The following is a 22,867-nucleotide window of genomic DNA, read 5'->3' on the forward strand; positions in this document are numbered from 1 at the left end:
CTTCCATACAACACTACTGAGAAAACTATAGCTTTGACCATCCGGACCTCTTAGTTAAGATTATTCTGCCCGGACACTGTGGTCTAGCTCCGAGGGCCTTCTGGCGGTTCCCCCGCTGCGAGAAGCCAAGTCACAGGGAACCAGGCAGAGGGCCTTCTTGGTGGCGGCACCTGCCCTATGGAATGACCTCCCACGAGATGTCAATGAGAACAACAACTACCAGACTTTTAGAAGACATCTGAAGGCAGCCCTGTTTAGGGAAGCTTTTAATGTTTGATGCATTACTGTATTTTAATATTTTGTTGTTGTTTTTTTATAAAATTTTAATTGGTTTTTCACAATTTATATAAACACAAACAATACACAATACAAACAAACAAACAAACACATAAACAAACATGTATAATTTCAAATCCTTTTTTCTTAAACCTTACTTCACCGACTTCCCCGTACCTCCCTTCTGCATCCCAATTTCCAAATTTGTTTCAGCAAATCCTCCCCCTTGATTTTATCTAATTTTCCCTTATTCTTTTCTTTTACTTAGTCTTTTACAGCTGTAGTCCCCTTTTTTCTATAACCTCAACATTTTAGCACTCATTAATTTTACAATATATCTTAAGATAAATTTTGAATTTCTTCCAATCTTCTTCCGCCGTCTCTTTCCCCTGGTCTCGGATTCTGCCAGTCATTTCAGCCAGTCCCATATAGTCTATCACCTTCATCTGCCATTCTTCCAGAGTGGATAGATCCTGTGTCTTCCAATACTTTGCGATGAGAATTCTTGCTGCTGTAGTAGCATACATAAAAAAAGTCCTGTCTTTCTTTGGCACCAATTGGCTGACAATGCCCAAGAGAAAGGCTTCTGGTTTCTTGGGAAAAGTACATTTAAGTACCTTTTTCATTTCATTATATATCATTTCCCAGAAAGCCTTAATCTTCGGGCACGTCCACCAAAGGTGATAAAAAGTACCTTCAGTTTCTTCACATTTCCAACACTTATTATCAGGCAAATGGTAGATTTTTGCTAGCTTGACTGGGGTCATGTACCACCTGTAAATCATTTTCATAATATTCTCTCTTAAGGCATTAAATGCTGTAAATTTTATACCGGTGGTCCACCATTGATCGATGGCGCCGACCGGAAGTGTATTTTAATATTTTGTTGGTAGCCGCCCAGGGTGGCTGGGGAAGCCCAGCCCAGATGGGCAGGGTATACATAATAAACTATTATTATTATTATTAGTATTAGTATTAGTATTATTTCCTGATGTCCCTTCTAATCCCCCTTAAAAGAATAAAGACACAAGAGTCTTTCTAAGTGAAGCAACAAAAAGTTTGCTAACGTCAGTTCACGATTTGAGCCCTGAAAGGCAGGCATGTCTTAATAGTTACACGACAAAGTCTGAGTCTCATATGGAGACTGAACGCGTGTGCTGCTGGCTTAGAGCCAGCAGACAGCTAAATTTACATTAATGGAACAAAATGGCTGCAGGAGAGCAGCATGGCAGCAAAAGAGAGAAGAAGGCAACACTGGGACAAGATAACTTGAAGACTGATCAAGAAGGCTGAGAAAATGGCTGCACGACTCAGCTGTTTTATGGCGTCAGCCATTGCCAGGCGCATCTCCCAGGTCACATGCAGGGGAGGGATGCTCCAGATCAGTGGAAAAGGAGGTTACACTGACTGGATGTCCCCCTGCCTGCGCCCATTCTAGGGAAATAAGGAATGTTGCATTTGACTGTACATCCCACACTAGGGATGCAGGTGGCGCTGTGGTCTAAACCACTGAGGCTCTTGGGCTTGCCGATCAGAAGGTTGGAGGTTCGAATCCCTGCGACGGGGTGAGCTCCCATTGCTCGGTCCCTGCTCCTGCCAACCTAGCAGTTCGAAAGCACGTCAAAGTGCAAGTAGATAAATAGGTACCGCTCCAGCAGGAAGGTAAATGGCGTTTCTGTGCGCTCTGGTTTCCGTCACGGTGTTCTGTTGTGCCAGAAGCGGTTTAGTCCTGCTGGCCACATGACCTGGAAAGCTGTTTGTGGACAAACGCCGGCTCCCTCGGCCTGAAACCAAGATGAGCGCTGAAACCCCATAGTCGCCTTTGATTGGACTGAACCGTCCAGGGGTCCTTTACCTTCTACCATTTTACATCCCACACTCTAGAGATGTTGCAGCACCAAGTCAGAAATAATAAATAGTAATAAATTTATATCCCGCCCTTCCCGGTTCAGAAAACCGGGCTCAGGACAGCTAACAACAAATTTAAAACACTTAATTGATGCAACAAAAAACAGCATAAAATACAGTATAAAACATGATAACAATAAATTCAGAATCCCAAAAACAGTTTAGGGGGGAAATCCATCCAATAAACATTAGATAGATGATCACCAGGGCTAGCTGGCTGAATTGGTCCTACTTGGGCCAGCGAGGAGACCAAGGGAGAATTAGCTGTGGGGTCTCAGGGCAGGTGATTTTCATAAAAAGGGGAGGGAAGAGAAGGGAAATAAAAGATCAGGCTGAATTCAAATTGAAAGCCAGGTGGAATAGCTCTGTCTTACAGGCACTGTGGAAGGAGGTTAAATCCTGCAGGGCCCTGGTCTCATGGGACAGAGCATTCCACCAGGTCGGAGCCACCACTGAGAAGGCCCTGGCAGTGGGGGAGGGTAATCTGGCTTCCTTAGGGACCTCTGAACTATGGTTATTCATGGACCTTAAGGTCCTCTGGGGGCAGTCCAGGAGAGGCGGTCCCATAAATGAGAATGTTTCGCAAAGTGGACCATTGCTCTCTGTCTCCTTTCAGGAAGAGATTGGCATCAGGATAGGGACGCGGGTGGCGCTGTGGTCTAAACCACAGAGCCTAGGACTTGCCAATCAGAAGGTCGTTGGTTCGAATCCCCACGACAGGGTGAGCTCCCGTTGCTCGGTCCCTGCTCCTGCCAACCTAGCAGTTCAAAAGCACGTCAAAGTGCAAGTAGATTAATAGGTATCGCTCCATTGGGAAGGTAAACGGCGTTTCCGTGCACTGCTCTGGTTCGCCAGAAGCGGCTTAGTCCTGCTGGCCACATGACCCGGAAGCTGTATGCCGGCTCCCTCGGCCAATAAAGCGAGATGAGCGCTGCAACCCCAGAGTCGGTCACGACTGGACCTAATGGTCAGGGGTCCATTTACCTTTACCTGGCATCAGGATCTGGCCCATCTAGCAGAGGAAGGAGAACATAGCACTATATTCCTAAAGACAGGCAAGGAAAACATTTGAATGTGCTGCAGCTGTTTCTAGGTTTTGGAGAAACGGTGAGTTCCAAGGGGAAACAAAAGGACTGCCTCCTTGCCAGATCAGACCCAAAGCTCATCTAGTCCATTCCTTTTCACTCTGTGGGGTGGTGGGGGATGTTTCTGGAAATGCCCCTTTACTGTGCCAAAGTATCCCCAGGACCCTTTGGGCTAACCAGAATGGGTTTCCGCTGAAGCACAAACCTGCCCTCAAAGGGGTGTTCCTAGTGTTGGACTGCATTGCAGTTCTGCGCCTTTCTGATTGTAAGCTCCTTGGAGCAGAGACCTTGCAGAGCACCCCTCCAGATAACAAGAGCAGTAAAAATGTAGGGAGATTTGTGCCAGCTCACATCTACTCAGGCTCTCCAGGAAGAACAGCAGTACTTCTCTGTTTGGGTCACAGCCTGCTCTAGAACTGGCACAGAGTGGTTTCTGATAATCTATGTTTACCCTTGAAATACATTTATGATGTTTGGTATCAGGGCCGGCCCACCCATGTGGCAAGGTCAGGCGGCCGCCTCAGGCGGCAAGGTCCACCGGGGCAGCAGATCCCAATGTCAATCTTTCTTGCCTCCTTGTTCCTGCTGTCAATCTTCCCTCGCCCCTTCTTCCCTGGAGGGGGGGATACAATTTTGGGGTCTGCCTCAGGTTCCAAAATGTCTTTGGCTGGCCCTGTTTGGTGTAAGTCAAGTCTAAATTATTATTATTATTATTATTATTATTATTATTATTATTATTATTTTGTATACAGTACTGCCATTGATCCAAAGATCACAAGCCGGTTCACAACATAAAGCCTTAAGGGTGTTTAAAATTGTGTACGCTTGGAAAATGTTGGCAGCATTAAGATAAATTCAACAGTGTAAATAAGTTTTGATGGATGTAATAATGGAATACTGAACGGTTCGTTTTATATTAAATATGCAGGGATTTATGTTATGCAAAACGAACCAAGGAAGGAGTGGAAGGGAAGTCATTGATATCTGAAGGTTGTTTAAATGAATATTCTAAATTGTAAAACAGGAAAAAATGAATAGAAATAATTTTTTTTTAAAAAAAGGATGTTAAAAAACTGCAAGATGGGAAGGCAGGGCGACGAAAGAAGAACGGCAGACAAAATTAATGAACTACGCAGTACTGGATAAAACGACAGGAAGGATTTGAAACCTGCGGGACCAGAGACTTACAGAAGATTGGAAGAAATATACGAACTATTTGAAGAGCAACTGTAATCAACAAATTACGCTAGTAGGATTACAAGAAGTCTTGAAGGAGAAATATATGAAATATTGCAAAGAAGAGAGAGATTAGTTATGAGATTTAAATGTAATAGTGAGAGTAAGAAATGTATATTAAGTGAAAAGATTGGGAATTTTTCAGCTGTGATTGATGGAAGTCAAAAAAATTGTATAAGATATAAAAGTATGTTTAATAATTGTTGAAATTGTGAGAATAAAATGAGGAGGAAGAGAACCATGCAGGCCACCTTGAGCTCGTTGGAGGAAAAGATAGTATACACATGTAATCAATCAATCAATCAATCAATCAATTAACAAATAAAGCTGCTCAGGAGGGGCTGCCTTACTGAATGGAGGTGGCGTTGTCAAGCCTTCCTGCCTTCTGACCCTCCGGAAGCTCTGCTTAGTTGTGGTAAAACAACCACAAAGGATCAGGTAGGTAGCCGTGTTGGTCTGATGCAGTCGAAATAATAATAATAATAATAATAATAATAATAATAATAATAATAATTGTCCAGTAGCACCTTATAGACCAGCTAAGTTTGTTTTGGTATAAGCTTTCGTGTGCATGCACAATGGACAATTTTTGATTTATTTTTATTTCAACCACAAGGGTGACTGCAATGTCTCAGTGGCACTCTGCACATGTTCAGAGGCGTTCTTATATATAGATAGATACACACACACACACACACACAGTGCGTATATAAATACTGTGTGTGTGTGTGTGTATATATATATATATATATATATATATATGAACTGCAAAATGTTTTGTTGGTTTTTCATTCTTGATGACGCTTGGGCTGCCAGATCCCAGATCGGACTCGATCCCTCCCAACAACGGATCCTCCCGCGCCGAGATCTCTCTCGCGCTCGGCGAGCTTTCCCACCTTCCTGCCTCACCCAAGATGGCGGCGCTGGGAGGGGGAGCCCCTTACTTCCTGTCCGGGCCGGAAGTGTGCCCGGTTGCCATGGCGGCGAGGCTGAGGCCTAGCGGGAGAGGCGAGCCCCGAGGGAAGGCCCGGCTTAGGAGCGCGGTGGGGGGGCAGAGTGAGTGAGCGAGAGACCGGGAAGCGGCGGGAGACGGGGCGGGGGTCTCCCGGGAGGGGGGGAAGAGAGAGGCTGAGCTCCCCCCAACCCACTCCCCCCCCCACGGAAAGGGGGTGCCGGGCCCCATGAGTCACGTGACATGGCCATGGGGGGCATTGGGACAAGTGGCCTGAGAGGGGGCAGGGTTTTTTTTTGGGGGGGGGGAGTAAGGCGAGGTCTCTATTTCGGGGTGGGGGTGAACGGGGGGGGTTGCCTCTTAGCAAAGTGGGTGGGGGGCGTTGGGTTGGGGGGCAGGAGGAGGGGCGGGAAGGGGCTCAGGATGGAGAGGGTCTCCTTTTCGTTTTTATTAGTAATATCCAAGGCAGCACGATGACCAAGTACAACAATGCAGTATCCATATACAGTGGTACCTCGGGTTACAGACGCTTCAGGTTACAGACTCCACTAACCCAGAAATAGTATTTCAGGTTAAGAACTTTGCTTCAGGATGAGAACAGAAATCGCGCTCCAGAGGTGCGGCGGCAGCCGGAAGCCCCATTAGCTAAAGTGGTGCTTCAGGTTAAGAACAGTTTCAGGTTAAGAATGGACCTCTGGAACAAATTAAGCACTTAACCCGAGGTACCACTGTACTAAGACCCCATGGTCCTTTTCACATGTTCTGCTAGTAAGGCGGATGTCCCCAATCTTATACAGTGGTACCTCGGGTTACATACGCTTCAGGTTACAGACTCCGCTAACCCAGAAATAGTGCTTCAGGTTAAGAACTTTGCTTCAGGATGAGAACAGAAATCGTGCTCTGGCGGCGCAGCAGCAGCAGGAGGCCCCATTAGCTAAAGTGGTACTTCAGGTTAAGAACAGTTTCTGGTTAAGAACGGACCTCCGGAACGAATTAAGTACTTAACCTGAGGTACCACTGTAAACTCAAGCCGGAATTAAGATCGCCGGAAGAAATATCAACAACCTCAGATATGCAGATGATGGCAGAAAGTGAGGAGGAACTAAAGAACCTTTTAATGAGGGTGAAAGAGGAGAGCGCAAAATATGGTTTGAAGCTCAACATCAAAAAAACGAAGATCATGGCCACTGGTCCCATCACCTCCTGGCAAACAGAAGGGGAAGAAATGGAGGCAGTGAGAGATTTTACTTTCTTGGGCTCCATGATCACTGCAGATGGTGACAGCAGCCATGAAATTAAAAGACGCCTGCTCCTTGGGAGAGAAGCAATGGCAAACCTAGACAGCATCTTAAAAAGCAGAGACATCACCTTACCAACAAAGGTCCGTATAGTTCAAGCTCTGGTTTTCCCAGTAGTGAAGTATGGAAGTGAGAGCTGGACTGTAAAAAAAAAAGGCTGATTGCCGAAGAATGGATGCTTTTGAATTCTGGTGCTGGAGGAGACTCTTGAGAGTCCCATGGACTGCAAGGAGATCAAACCTCTCCATTCTGAAGGAAATCAGCCCTGAGTGCTCACTGGAAGGACAGATCCTGAAGCTGAGGCTCCAAGACTTTGGCCACCTCATGAGAAGAGAAGACTCCCTGGAAAAGACCCTGATGTTGGGAAAGATGGAGGGCACAAGGAGAAGGGGACGACAGAGGACGAGATGGTGGGACAGTGTTCTCGAAGCTACCAGCATGAGTTTGACCAAACTGCGGGAGCATAGCTGTCAACTTACAGATTTGAAAATAAGGGACCAGCAGCCTTGAAAATAAGGGACGAGCAGCCAAAATAAGGGACCTGCAGCCTCACCTGTTCCAGGCACTCCAGTCTTCCTGTCCTCCTGCAGTCTGGTCAAACTCATGCTGGTAGCTTTGAGAACTCTGTCCAACCAACTTTGTAACCAGAGGTTCAACTGAATAGAATCTGAATCACATGCACCACAAGGCCATATGCATCCTCAACTTAAGATGGCTCCCCGGCCTGGCTTTGCACTGCAAAGTTTGCAGCAGCATGTGCAACAAAATGGCGTCCAGCATTCAAAAACCTCCTCAGCTTGCATTAACTAGCCACACACACACAACGTCCCCCCCCTCCCACGAGATCTCCTTTCCTTTTCCCCTACCATGTGCCCCCGCTCCAGACAGACCTTTTCGCTGGCAAGGGTGAGTGGGCCGTCGATGACGTACCCATCCGATTCCAATCCGAGCACTCAGCACAGGTATGTTCAACTTCTGAGCCGCTCTGAGCCAAAGGCAGAAAGCCCAGCCAGCAGCCAAACGAAGCCTCAAGGAAAACCACCGTCACCTCTCCGCTGGGAAGCGCTGAGCAAAGGCGAGTCCCCAGGGAACGCAGCCGATTTGATCAGCACACAGCACAAGGCATGCAAGCTCCACCCCCCCAGTCGTTCTTAGACTTCTTATTGGGTGAGCAACACAGCTAAGCAACCCAGTTGGAGCCTCCCTCCTCCCTGGCCGGCAGGGAGAGAGGGAGAGGAGCTGCTTCATTTGAAATTTAAGGGACATCATTTAAGGGACATCCTTCAATAAGGGACAGCAGTGGGACATGGCGCTGGAATAAGGGACTGTCCCTTCAAATAAGGGACACTTGACAGCTATGTGCGGGAGGCAGTGGAAGACAGGAGTGCCTGGCGTGCTCTGGTCCAGGGGGCCATGAAGAGTCAGACACAACTAAACGACTAAACACCAACATAGTCTATACGGAACATTGAACAATATGAAAAACCATATGTGCACTCTTGATGTATTCTCTTGAAAGAAGCAATGGGTCTTTCATAGACTGGCATAGTCTACAAAGACTTTCAGAGACTTATAAGACTTATGTTTATTTGGTTCTATGTTTTCAAAAGTGCACATTTAGTGACTTTCAGAGATCTATAAGATTTCTGTTTGTTTGTTTTCTCATATTATTCAACGTTCCGTATAGACTATAAAAAGACTTTATATAGATATTGCATTGTTGTACTTGGTCATCATGTTGCATTGGATATTACTGATAATTGTTTTAATTAAGGAGTTTAATTGTTTGGTTACTTTTTGTTTTTATTATGCATTTTGTGCTTTTATGTTGTGAGCCGCCCTGAGACCTGAGGGTAATCATCATCATGAGTGCTATTTTCCCAGAAAAACAGGGGCCCATAGAGCTCCTTCTGAAGATGGGAGGGGTACAAATAATAAATTATTATTATTATATTATTATGAATCGTTCCCTGGCTCTCTCACAGTGGAGTCACCTGAGAGGAGCCGGAGGCTGAGGAAGAGCCCTGGGAATAATGATAATTATTATTATTCACTACGGAGAGAAAGTGGCTGAGGAGAAGTTTCTCTGTCTCTCCTTTTACAGTGGTCCCTTGGTTCTCAAACGCCTTGGGACTCAAACAACTTGGAACCCAAACACTGCAAACCCAGAAGGAAGTGTTCCAGTTTGTGAACTTTTTTTGGAAGTCGAATGTGCTCTGTTTTGAGTGATATGCTTCTGATTTGAGTGTTACTCTTCCGTTTTGAGTATTACACTGACGACTGGAGTGCCACATTAGCATTTTGAGTGTTATGCTGAGGTCTGTCAGGTTTTGCTATTTATTTTGCGTTTTTGTGGCTCTGTTTCATTTTTGTGACTGTGTGGAACCCAGTTCCACCACTGATTGATTGATTGTGTGACCGCAGTGCATTGTTTATTGCTTTCATTTTATGGATCAGTGGTCTCGTTAGATAGTAAAATTCATGTTAAATTGCAGTTTTAGGGTTGTTGTTGTTTTTTTTTAAAAAAGTCTGGAACGGATTAATCCATTTTGCATCGCTTTCTATGGGAAAGCACACCTTGGTTTCGGAACGCTTTGGTTTTGGAACGGAATAAGTTTGAGAACCAAGGGACCACTGTATTAGTATTTGGGGGCCTCCCTATGGGGCCAGCTGGGAGAGAAAGAGGGCTGGTTCACACAGCACATGGTCAACTTTGGGGGCTGCCTTTGAAATGGAGTCATACACCTGTGTGGAGGAAGAGGAGGGGTCTACCTGTGGCTCATGGCGGCTAGCAAACAGAGCCTCCATAAACCTCAGAAGTCTCTGAGTGGCGGCCATGCACATGTCTTGAGGAGGGAGGGAGGGAGAGGGCTTCCTCCTTGTTGCCTTGCTTGTGGGCTTCCCAGAGGCATCTGCTTGGACGCTGGAGGAAGTGGGACACTGGACCTGATCAGGCCGGCTTTTGCTAAGCGGAGAGGAAGCGTCGTTGTAGCTCACGCTTTGCGTGCAAAAGTTTCCCGTTCAGTCCCTGCCGTCTCCAGGGAGTGCTGGGAAAAAACTCCTGCATGAAACCCTGGGGAGTCTATGCGCTGCTTTCAGGCTGAGCTAGAGACACTAAACGGTAACCTGAAATGGTAAGGGAACCGGACGCTGCCTGTGCTTTATGTGGTAGTGAATGGTGGGGTGCTTGGTCATGAAGGCCAGCCCAGTGAAAGTTGTTTGCAGGATGGATATTTTGGGAGGTGCTAAAACCGACAGGGATGCGCAGACTGGGCAGGATGTCTTGGGAGCCATGGCAATATTGCCTTGTGCAATTGCTTGGAGTGATAACACACATGGAAAAGGTTCCTGCTTATGCAGCAGGCGTGGTGGTGTTGCGCGAGGGCCGAGGTGCATGAAGGCAGTGAGGGAAAGGGTGTGCGTGGCTCCTCTATTTAATATCTGTTTTTCCTGCAGCAGGTGTGCGATGGAGGAGCAAGCGCAGGGCCCACTTGCAGAGCAACCACCAGTAGGCATTGCTTTGTTGCTATGTTGGCAAGCAAGGAGAACTTACTGGCAGGGCTGGGCAAAGAGAGGTGAGCAAGGGTGATCATTGTTTGACTTCTCTTCTGTTGGTGGCAGGGTGTGTAGGTGCTTAGCTTTGCACAGAACTCCATGCTTAAATAGAAGCTCTCTGTAATTCCAAATGATGCATCTTTTGACCAAGTGGGTGTTTTAAGAAATCTCTTTGCCTGTTTTGTGACCTTGAACAAATAAAGCATATTTTATTTTTTATTTTTTACTTTTCAGCTAAGATTGATTCTCAAAGTATATTCCACCACTAGGAATATATGAGTGTCTCTGTGTGTGTTGTTGTTGTTGTTATTTATTTTATTTGTTAGTCTTTCTTACAAAAGTAACTCTAAGCAACTTTCATTTTAAACATGGCACTTTTTTCTCTCTGGTTGGTGCAGGGAGGAAATGGCTGCATGTGTGTCTCCTTTAAGGCTAAGGGCAATGAGTATTTAATAGGTTGAGTTAAACTGTAGTTTGCTGAGTGCCTGTTTCAAGTGCTGATTCTAGGAAGACTACGCACAAGCTTACAGTCATAAATGAACTCCCCTTGGACATTCAGATACAGATTGTGTTCAAGTAGGAAACCATTGCTTGTCCTGAGAAGAATGTGTGCTGTGCTGCGGTTCATGCTTCTGTGCTCTGTGCGCAAGGGGGTGGCATTAAAACGTCAGATCATAATTCAGAATAAATCAGTTTCGTATTTCATCTGAATATATTACCGGGAACTGTGGGTTGAGCTTGTGTTTGTTAACTCACTATGGTTTGTACAAAACCACAATTTCCCATCTTTGGACAAAGCAGGAAATTCTGGTTTATTTCAAACCGCAACTTGACCTTTAAATCTCTTTAAGTTGGGTATGTTCAGTTGTTTGGCTTGTCACCCTGACTGACGATTATAATGTGAATAATAATTCCACACTTGGATTTTCATAGCAGCTAAGCTTTCTGGTTAAGATGTGCTCAGAATGTGTGAAGCAGATTGGTGCACAGGTTATTTCTGGCTAGGATCTTTATTTATTTTGGGAGGAGTTGTTATTGTTATATTTAATTCATCCAGGTACCACGGGGCGGTTTACAATATAGAAACACAAAAATACATACCATAATAACCATTACAACAAAACTGCCTTTTAGTGAAAATATGTTTACAGAGGGTCTTAGATCAGTCTTACAGATTTTAGAATCTATTTCGTATTAACTGCCAAAAGCAAAATTAGTACTCTTCACGCAATGCAGACCCCATGGAGAAAGAGGCAAGCATTTTAAATCTTGCTTCATTCCTTGGAACCAGAGTGGTGGAAGCAGAGTCTTGAGCTTAACAGCACACACGCCTTGTATAAAATGAAAATCCCAACAGTCAGCTGTTTTATAGGAAAAAGGCTAATCAGTGAGATTTTAACTTTTTCAAAAGAGCTGTTATTCCCCCTGGTGCTTTCTGTCTAGGAGGGAACGTGTTAATTCAAGTAAATAGATTACGTCTGTTGTTTAAATTTCTGCAGTGATTTTCAGGAACGGCTTACAGCTCAGCATTCCTTCTGCCTTTGAAAATGTACCCTCTCTCTAAAATGGCCAACCATTTACTAGGTCTGTTTGCATGCCTGGTGAGGAGCCGGGGAACAAAGATGATTTCCCCCCTTCCTTTCACATAACAATAGAACTTGAGGTCACCCAATGACACTGGCACTAGATAAAGGACAAAAAAAAGTTGCCTCTTAATGCAGACTTCAACTTTGTGCCTTCTAGGTGTCTTGGAACTATAGCTCCCATCATCCCCAGGCATCAAGGCTGTCGGTGGGGCAACAGCAGGAGTGTGCTGTTTATTGCCTTCATGCCCTGCCTTGTGAGCTTCCTGGAAACAGGATGCTGGGTAGGTGAACTTTGGTCTGGACCAGGGCTGTGGGTGCTTGTAACTGCTACTCAGCCAACCAACTCATGCAAGCAGCCCTGTGACAGCCAGGCTTTGCAGCAGCAACACTTTTGAATTTGGGTTTCTGGAAACCACAAGAACCCCTGCGACTGAGCAGACGGGGGCAAGTCAGGGGGAACAGCAGCATTTCACACACACCCCACACTCGATTGCCACAGCCACCACTTCAACACAGCTGTTGCCGGTTCTTTACTAAATCCCAAGGGGAAGGCCCCTAAAAACCTCAAGAGGATCCAGGTTTTTAGATGCTTCTCTAAATTGTGACATTCCCTTCCCCACAGTAAAAAGGTACTGCTGGGGGCTGCCTTCTTCAAGTGCTTTTGTTCTTTTCCGATAATACGCTGCACAGAATCCGCGGAGCTCCTTGGCTCCGCTGCCTGCCTCTTTCCGGCTGGGTTGGCAGCGCCCGGCCGTGCCCTCTCTGTAAACCACTGTCTTGTAAGCCTTGACGGCAATTGCTAGGTGTCGCACTGAGCAACAGCTTCCTGCTCTGCTTCTCTCTCTGTGTAAATATTTCATATGTCAGCAGTCCTCCTACTCTGGCCTAGTTTTTTGGCTGAGTGCCTCCTGTTTCCAGGTACGCTGCTTTGCATTCCTAGTTCGGAGGCTGGTGTTCCCAGGGGGCCACTCCCTCCAGCCTGCAGCCTTGCAGATGGGTGCCACCCACCTGCTCCTGTGGAGCGAGAAAGTGGTGCTGAGTCCTCTTCAAAAGCTCACCGGAGTCTGCCTGCCTGGGAGAGCTCCCTCGGTCTGCTCAACAGCACCAGGAGCAGGACCACCACCTGCACAACTGGGGGCAGGTAAAATACCTACTGGGAATATCCATAGGCAGCTCTTGGTGTGTTGCTGTAGAAGGGGGGGGGGCGAGGACAGAGACACCTTGGCTTGACCTGCCTTTTGTTGCATAGCACACTCTGCGCTTTTATCTCTGTCGCTTCCTCGAAAGACTCCTGCACGACGCTCCGCATCAAAAGAAGTTGATCCAGGAACAAAATTATAATTTCCTGTTTCAGATCTTGTAATCTTCAGGCACTTCGGCAGAAGTGAGCTCTCCGAAAGCCAGCCATCTCCCCCCAAAAGCTGAGTAGAGGCTCACAGATGCCACCCCCAAATCCCTGCCTCCCTGTGCTGTTTCCTTAAGTCACTGAAATTAGAGAGGAGAGTGATTGGCCTCCTGTGTGCGTCCTCTGCCTGTGCGCATGGGCACACTGTCTTTCTTGCCTGTTCCCATGCTCCTCTCTCGCCCACTTTCCTCCTGCCAGGCCTTGCACCCTTCTTTGCAAGTGTCAGAGCTCCTCTACCCTTAACCTAGGGGCCCCCAGAGAGGCTGTCTCTTCCGTAACACCTTCAGGGGCAATTCCAAGGATCCTCGACTTTGGCTGGTTTGAGTTGCTCATGATCTTCTCAGTTTAAAGTTTAGATTTGTGGGGCTGGAAGCTGTCTCTGAGTGAAGGGGAGAACGTAACTGGGCCGTGCGCTTGGTTGCTCAGCAGATCTTGACATCTGGAAGCATTGCCTAACGTTCCACCTGTTGAAACTTCCCTCAGGTGGGCTGGAGGGTGTGGGCCTAGTTTATATATCTGGCTTTCTAACTCTTCCCTGTCTTGAATCTTCTGTGATTCAGCTTCATTGAATGGCCCGAATTGAGTTCCAGTACTATAGAAGAGGGAGAAAACCTCTCTGTCTGGGTGTGTGGTGGATGGCTGTGTCCACTGTGTGTCCGGAGGTGCATGTGTCCCTCTCCCATGTTGCAGGAAGTGACTCTGGTGAGCCTGTACAGAGGGCTTTCTGTGTCAATTCCCCGTCCCGTTTATCCTCCACCTGAATCTTCCCTTTTTTATTTTTGAATATTTTTTATTAGGAATTTCAACGTAACATGTTATCAAAAATACATCATCCTCACCCCCCATCTCCCCCCTCCCCCCAAAAGAAAAAAACCCCGGACTTCCCTCAGATCCTCTCTCTGGTTTTTCAGCACATGTTATTCTCTGCATGTTATAAACTTGTAAATATCCCTAATTTATCTATCTATATATTACCAATAAAAGGTTTGTGAATGTTTATTCAAAACCTGCCAAGGAGTCCAGTTCATTTTGTTGTTTCTTTAAGTACTTTGTAAAGGGTTCCCATTCTTCTTTAAAGTCACAGTTGTCCTTATCACGCAGTTTATGTGTCAGTTTTGCCAATTCTGCGTAGTCCATCAGTTTCTCTTGCCACAGTTCTTTGGTCGGTGTTTCCTCATTCTTCCATCCTCGTGTTATTAAGACTCTTGCCGCCGTTGTCGCATACATGAAGATGCTTTTCAATTTCCTTGGCAGGTCTTTTCCTACAATCCCTAACAAAAATGCTTCAGGCTTTTTTACAAATGTTAATTGGAACATTTTCTTCAACTCGTTGTATATCATTTCCCAGAATTTTTTAATTTTGCTACAGTCCCACCACATATGGTAGAAGGTCCCTTCTTTTTCCTTACATTTCCAACACACATTTGAACCAGTTTTATACATTCTTCCTATCTGTACTGGTGTTATATACCATCTATGCATCATTTTCATGTAATTTTCTTTCAGCAAAGAACAATCTGTAAATTTTAAATCAGTTTTCCACAATCTTTCCCAATCTTCAAACATTATATTGTGACCTATATCTTGTGCCCATTTAATCATAATTGATTTTACCTTTTCACCTTTTGTTTCTCCACCTGCATCTTCTCCATTCAGACATGCTGTCTCCCTCCAAGTTCCCCACCTGCCTCCCTTCCTGCCTTTGCCATTAGCAGGGCCTATCAGCTCATGGTGCTCTGTAGGGAAGCAGGGCACTCGGCCCTTCTGGGTCCCATGACCTTTCTTTCTATGATTTCCTGCAGAGCTATGGCAGGCCAGAGCCAGGCGGGTGTGTGATTCGTGGGGTTATGAGAACAGCACACTCTGTGCTCCTTGAGCAGCCAGTGTCTTGAATGACACCTTGTTCTTGCAAGCTGCAAGGCGTGGCAGGGATTCCTCTCCACCCATGGCTGAGATTGGATTTGATCCCAGATCTAGCACTTCACTGAACCACGCTGGTTTTTTTTAAAGTAGTCTCCCAAGTTGCTCAGTGTGCCACGCATACTTCTCCTCTCGCCTTATCTTTCACATCAAACCTGTTGAGACCGGCGAGCCTAAGGTCAGCTTTGTAGGTGGAGATTTGAACCCGGGTCTCTCCGCTTCTGGCCAGACACTCTAGCCCTGCCTTTGCCAAGCTTGTGATTCCTGCATCACAGGGGGTTGGACTAGATGACCCGTGGGGTCCCTTCCAACTCCACAATCTGTGATTCTGTGGTGCCCTCCAGTTGTGTGTTGCCAGTTTGGCAAAGGTGCTCCCTGAATGCCCAGCACTTGGCACACAGCTATTTAACATCTGGGCAAACTGCTCCAGGACAGAGCAGAAGCCAGGGGCTTGGGGGTGGTGCCTTTTGGTTCTCCTGTTCCTTATGACTGTCCTTGGCTTGGCCAGTGGTGTCCAAACTTTTTTCAAAGAGGGCCAGATTTGATGAAGTGAAGGGCCGTGAGGGCCAACCAAAAGACCAGCCAAAGTTGTTGACCTTTTTTTAGGATTGAAGTTTTTTTTAAGGATTTTACCCCAGGGAATAAACTGCCACAGGAGCCGGATTAAATCGACCGGCGGGGTGGATTAGGCCCCTGAAAGGCCTGGTTCTGTAACTGCTGCCTCCCACATTCATTTTGCTGCATTTCCAGCACCAAAATGGCCTTGCCGGGGCTCAACCCTGGGCAGTGGGTCTGGAGGTCCTGGGCTGCCTAGACGACAAGACCCCCCTCTCGGCCTCACTGATGTGGTCCAAAGGAAATCAGAGCAAGATGTTTGGCACCAGCTGGGCTGCAGGAGTTTCTGGAAGGAGGCGTACAAGCCGCCATTCAACTATTTAGGAGCTCCACTCCAAATTTGTGTAGGCATTATTCCTTAGTGTTCTTTTCTCCCAGAGATGTTCTGCAAGGCAGCGGGTACAGATGGTTCCTCGGGGATTATTCCCAAAGCCTTTCTCATAAATGAGTATAGGTGCAAGGCGGTGGAGGTTTATCATCAGAGTTTTCCATCTGCAGGATGGGCTGCCTTCCTAGGTTAACAAACCCCACCTGCCGCCCCCTCCATGTCCCTCTACAGCAGGTACAGAAACCGCCTTCTTGACCATTGGACCCACTGTTGATCTTGTCCGCTCAATCCGTCAGAACCTGTCTTTGCTCACAGCAGAAATCCCTAATTCATACAAGGTTTGAGACCCATCGGCTACTCTCACCTGGTTTAGCCAGCCCGTCGAAGCCGTTTCCCTGTGTGTGGCTTCTGTCGCCTGCTGACAGCTTCTGGGAGCCACAGGTGAGAGCTGAGTGCATGGTGGTGACCAAAGGTGGACAGACTATCCCAGAAGGAGCACAACGTTTCCCCCACCAGAAATAACTTTGACCAGGTAACTGCCCAAGGAGAAGGGACAGGTTTCGTGGTTTTTTGACAGCAGCCAGTCTTGAAGATGCATGTGTGGAGGAGCTGAGCTGTCGAGAGAGTGACTCTTTGCTGTGGGCGAGGCAAATGTGAACTCTGTGTGAAGCTGCCGGTTTTGTTTGGTTCAGGTCAAGTCTTTATGGTGTAACCATTCAGGTCAGGCTTCCTCAAACTCAGCCCTCCATATGTTTTGAGACTGCAGTTCCCATCATCCCTGACCACTGGTCCTGCTAGCTAGGGATCATGGGAGTTGTAGGCCAAAAACATCTGGAGGGCCGAATTTGAGTAAGCCTGAATTAGGTTTTTACGAGATAGGCGGTTTTATTAGACCTGGTAATAAAAGTGCTCTCTGCTTAGTGATTAGTGTTGATGAGTAAATGATAGTGCAGAGGAGGAAGTGCCCACCAGCTATCTCTGGAGCGGGCGGGGAGGGAACTCTTTGTCTCCTTCAGGAAGACGGGCAGGTTCATGGGGACAAATCCAGCCTAGTCCTTTGAGTGCAGGGGAGACCATAGCCACTTGCATTGCAAAATGGCCTCTCTCTCTAGAGAGTGGTGGGGTGCAGTGCATGCTGAGAACTGCTGTAGGGCTTGCTCAGACCACACCTGGAATCCTGTGTCCAGTTCTGGGCACCACAATTTAAGAAGGATGTTGACAAGTTGGAAGGTGTGCAGAGGAGGGCAACCAAGATTCTGTTGTTATTTAGTCGTTTAGCTGTGTCCGACTCTTCGTGACCTCATGGACCAGAGCACGCCAGGCCCTCCTGTCTTCCAAACTGCCTCCCGCAGTTTGGTCAAACTCATGCTGGTCGCTTCAAGAACACTGTCCCACCATCTCGTCCTCTGTCGTCCCCTTCTCCTTGTGCCCTCCATCTTTCCCAACATCAGGGTCTTTTCCAGGGAGTCTTCTCTTCTCATGAGGTGGCCAAAGTCTTGGAGCCTCAGCTTCAGGATCTGTCCTTCCAGGGAACACTCAGGGCTGATTTCCTTCAGAATGGAGAGGTTTGATCTTCTTGCAGTCCATGGGACTCTCAAGAGTCTCCTCCAGTGCCATAATTCAAAAGCATCAATTCTTCGGCGATCAGCCTTCTTTATGGTCCAGCTCTCACTTCCATACATCACTACTGGGAAAACCATAGCTTGAACTATACGGACCTTTGTTGGCAAGGTGATGTCTCTGCTTTTTAAGACGCTGTCTAGGTTGGAAGGCCAGCTGTCCTGGATGCTTTAGCTGAGATTCCTGCATTGCTGGGGGTTGGACTAGATGACCCTCACAGACCCTTCCACTCGAAGATTCTGTGATTCTCCTAGGAGAGAAGATGCTGGCTCCCCTGCAGAGGACCAGTCTTAGTTGAGCAATGCTTCTGCCTTTGTTTGGATGTCCTTGAGTGAAAGTTGCGTGGTGGAAGCCTTGCCTGATGAATTGCTCCCAGGCCTGACGCCACATTCTTTGCATTCCTTATTCTGGGAAGACTCTGGGGAGTTCCTGCGTTCCTGTTCCTCGCCCCAGGCAGTTTACGTGGCTGCTCAGGCGTTGCATGTGGTTGGGATGCTGCATTCTGTGAAGCAGATGTGTTGACGGACTGGCCTGATGGCGGGGGATAAACGCGAGTGGCGCAATATTTTTTGCCACTGCTAGTCTTGTTATATAACCAGCGGAGCACCTGTGTGTTGCTAAACCAGAAGCGATTGTGCACCTGCAAAGGCTTCTTCCCCACTTTCAGGTTAGGCAAGGACATCACATTGCAAATAAAATCCTATATGGAAATTAATTACACTGTCTCAGAATCTTTGGTACTAGGAGAAAAGGAACATGTGTAAAAAAAATTATTTTTTTACTCCTTATAGTATCATAGAATCGTAGAGTTGGAATGGACTCAGGTCAGTGAGCTTCCTTGTTTGTAGCCTTCTTTTTTTCAAAATTGAATTTTTATTACATACAAAAATATATAGACCCTGAAAAAACAAGTAAGTAACAAAAGGGGGGGGGGGAGTAATTCAGAATTGCAGAATGAAATAAAAGCGACCGCTACACAAATCTCAACAGCAGCGTACCAAGTTACAATCACACTTCACTGGCTGTCGGGTGATGTTTAAATACCCCAACCCTAATAAGAGCTGTTTGACAGCGGAAGGGAAAGTGTCAGCTGCAACCGTGGCATTATCAGAACTGCGCTCTAACCAGCTGAGCTATCGCGAAAGCACAAAACGGTATAGGATCCGTCGGTCCTGCCTGTCCGCCCAATGCATTCTGACAGTTCCGAGGACGCAATTCGCTGCTTTGCAGCTTCTCTTCCATAAACATTTGCTCACGATTATATTGCGTGATTCAGTTGCTACTTATGGAGAGATCCAGAGAACTCTGCAGCTAGCAGGTGATATCTTAGACCTCAAAATTCCTATCACACAGGACGCCGAGCAAGGTTAGTGTACGTCACCCGCTGACCCCCAGCCCCCCTGGGCTCCTTCTCCTACCTGTCCTGTAGCACCTAAACGGTTGTGCTGGCCTTGTTACGGGAGATAACAAGATAAGCGCTCCAAGAACTTTAGACGTGGATATTGCTTTTTATCCGTGGGTAATGGATTGGAGGGAAGTTCTCCTGCTTCAGCCCCTGGATGCAAAGTGCAAGGCAGGCGGCCTTTTATTCCTCTACTTCCTCCCCTCCCCCTGCTTAGCTGATATGGGCGACAGGAGGCCTCATTCAAAGCACATTTACATTTGCCAAGGGAAGCAGGGGACATTCCCTGGCCTCTGTTCTTCCGGAAGGCAACCGTGTTTTTCATTTGTTTTACTATTGCATATTTATTGCACTTAACCCCAAGTTGCTCAAGGCGGTATGCATTTAAATGGCCTCAGTCCAGTATCCCTGAAGGAGCGTCTCCACCCCCATCGTTCTGCCCGGACACTGAGGTCCAGCGCCGAGGGCCTTCTGGCGGTTCCCTCCCTGCGAGAAGCCAAGTTACAGGGAACCAGTCAGAGGGCCTTCTTGGTGGTGGCCCTGTGGAACGCCCTGTGGAACGCCCTCCCACCAGATGTCAAAGAAGAACTACTTCCAGACTTTTATAAGACATCTGAAGGCAGTCCTCTTTAGGGAAGCTTTTAATGTTTAACAGATTACTGTATTTTAATGCTTTGTTGGAAGCCGCCCAGAGTGGCTGGGGAAACTCAGCCAGATGGGCAGGGTATAAATAATAATTTATTATTATTATTATTTATTCTCTTCCCCACAGCAGCCCTGCAAGGTAGGTTAGGCCGAGAGGCAGGGACTGGCTCAAGGTCACCCAGTGAGCTTCATGTCTTAGTGGAGATTTGAACCCTGGTCTCATAGGTCTATTCCTTCCTGCTCTATTTATTTACCTTCCTGCTCTATTTACCTGGTCTCATAGGTCTATTCCTTCCTGCTCTATTCCTTCCTGCTTTGTTTGCACAGTGCTGGGGGCTGTCATCAGTGTGCATCCCAGGGCCAGTCCGTTGCGTTGCTCCTCAATGAGGATTTTTGGGGGGTTCTGGGAAGGAAGACTGCTCTGCTAGGTTGCAGGTGGCAGAAAAGGGGGGAGAGAAGTTGCTGAATGCAAGAGGCTTTGCTGAGGCGGGGCAGGGAGAGGGAGAGAAGCGAAAGAGGCTTTGAGTGGCCAGTGCCAAAACCCCAAGTAATTTGCTTAAACTTTGATTGTAGGTTAATCCTGGATTAAGGCAGGGCAGCGCCAGTGCCGTGTGAGGTGGGAAGCAGCAGGGTGAGCTGGGCACCTCTTTGCTCTGTCGCCTGCATGCCTCTTTCTGATTGGCTTCCTTCTTCCTCCTCTGTTGCAGGACTCCAGGGAGCGTGCTTGGCTGGAAGCTCAGCCCAGTGCCCGAGTGGCAGGCTGTCGGAGGGAGGAGTCTCCATCGAGGAGCAGTGCTCACCCCTGCCAGCCGGTTCCTTCAGCTGAGCTCCTGAGTAGCTGGAGAGAGCGAGAGGGGGAGAGCTGAAGGTTTGGAGGCAGCGGCAAGACAAATTGCTGGGAGCGAGAACAGGAAGCAGGGACCCTCCGCGCTGCCTCTCCAGCATCTCCACTTTCCTTTTGAAGGAGGTTCGCGCAGCAACACGTGGAAGGTTCCGAAACAGCTGCAAGAGCAGAGCTGCCTGGAGTTTTGGAGACATCTTGGGGGTCGCTGGAATTGAAGCAGAATCTGTGGGGCAGTTTTGAGCTGTGCCCTGGGGTGGTGGCTGGGAGGCGCAGTCACGGGCAGCTCTCATAGGTACTCATGTGTGCCTCGGAACGGGTTGGCAGCCTGCAGAGACCTGCCTCCCTTTGCCCCCAGACTCTGAGGCCTTCGCTTTGTCAGCAGAGGAGACAGCCGGCTGTGTGCTATCTGGGTAATGAGGCTCCTATCAGAGCCTGAGCGGTAGTAATGACCATCAGGTGTGCACCTGGAAACAAGCTTGCTGCACTCTGGACTGGAGAGGGACAGAGGCTGCCATTTGGAAGCTGCCAGTAAAGACCAATGGTGGAGGGATTTGTGCTTTGCTTTTATTCTCAATGGAGAGATGATCAGAACTGTGCTTTGATTGGAGCTAGCTGCATTATTGAGGATGGATCTTGGAACAGGGCTCAGAATGCCTCCCCGCAGGCTCCAGGTTTGGCCCCTGCTTCCTTAGCTGTTTAGGTGGTGAAAATATCTCCCAAGCATCATTAAGACCCCTTGACAGTGTCTCGCAAAGGGCTGCTCTTTCTTCCAGCTTTGTGAATCCAGCACCCAGTTCACTACGTGCTTTTGTTATTAGATAACTTGCATGGATACCCTGCTGGTGAGAGGCTCCCAACTTCTCAGCTTCAGGTTTTAAGGGCCAACAGGTGGGTCGGCCATGGAGGACACTCTCCCTTTGCCAGCAGGGATGTCACAGTCTTGGCAACTGGTCACAGCGCAGCAGTAAGAAGCCGTTGCCTTTGGGCTGAGCTCTTTGGAAGCCTTGCTGGTGATGCTTGAAGGGGGCTCCTTAAAGCCCCCTTCCTCCCCACCCCACGTGGAACTGTTCCGGATGCTTCTCAGGCATCCCTGACTGCGGAAGGTGAGCGAGCGACTTGCCCCTGGTCAGCCATGGCGGAGCATTTGGAGCTGCTGGCCGAGATGTCTGCGGTGGGCCGGATGGGCACTCAGGAGCGGCTGAAGCACGCCCAGAAGCGCCGCACGCAGCAGCTGAAGAAGTGGGCGCAGTTTGAGAAGGACGTGCAGGGCAAGAAGGCCAGAGCGGAGAAGAAGAAGAAGGGCAGCAGCAAGGAGAGGCGGGTGCTGTTCCCCGAGAACATCCGGCTGCTGGAGGCCGCGTGCCGCAACGACGTGGAAGAAGGTAGGAGCTGGAGCCCAGTGGCAGTGGGGAGGGGGATGAAGCTTTGTGGCAGAACTCCTGGTCCACATGGCGCCCAGGCCCTGCAGCCATCTCAGGCAGCAGGGCTGGGGAATCAGAGTCATGAAATTGGTGAGTTGGAAGGGAGCCCGAGGGTCATCTAGTCCAACCCCTCCTGCAGATGGCCATCCCACCTCTGCTTAAAAATCCCCAATGAAAGAGAGTCCACAACCTTCCCAGGGAGTCCGTTCCACTCTTGAACATCAGTTACCATCAGAAAGTCCTTCCTGACGTTAAGTCGGAAACTTCTTTCTTGTCATTTGAATCCGTTGGTTCAGGTCCTACCCTCCAGAGCAGGCATCCCCAAACTTGGCCCTCCAGCTGTTTTGGGACTACAATTCCCAGCATCCCTGACCACTGCTCCTGTTAGCTAGGGATGATGGGAGTTGTAGCCCAAAACATCTGGAGGGCCAAGTTTGGGGATGCCTGCTCCAGAGCCTCAGAAAATCAGCTTGCGCCGTCTTGCATGTGACAGCCCTGCAGATATTTGAAGATGGCTATTCTGTTGCCTCCCAGCCTTCTCTTCTCCAGACCAAACATTCCCAACTCCCTCAACAGTTGCTCTTGAGGCTTGGTTTCCAGACCCTCCTCTACACATGTTCCAGCTTGTTGAACATCTGTCTTAGGCTCAGGTGCCCAGAACTGGACACGGGACTCCAGGTGGGGTCTGACCAAGGCAGAATAGGGTGGTACTATTATCATATTTCAGTCTCTTAGTCAGCCTTCCCCAACCTAGCATATTGGTCTGGGAAT

General features: G+C 48.0%; 1 protein-coding gene across 1 annotated transcript in view; it reads left to right on the forward strand.

The window, feature by feature from the left end:
• The first annotated feature begins 20,827 nt into the window (after positions 1-20,827).
• PPP1R16A (protein phosphatase 1 regulatory subunit 16A) overlaps positions 20,828-22,867 on the forward strand; it is a 39,784-nt gene continuing 37,744 nt past the window's right edge. Inside the window, exon 1 of the mRNA XM_082235716.1 lies at positions 20,828-22,057. Coding sequence (XP_082091842.1) covers positions 21,808-22,057 — 250 coding nt within the window. The 5' untranslated portion in view covers positions 20,828-21,807. The remainder of the gene's footprint in view (positions 22,058-22,867) is intronic.

Source organism: Podarcis vaucheri, assembly GCF_965113315.1.
Source record: "Podarcis vaucheri genome assembly, chromosome: 8".
NCBI lineage: Eukaryota > Metazoa > Chordata > Lepidosauria > Squamata > Lacertidae > Podarcis > Podarcis vaucheri.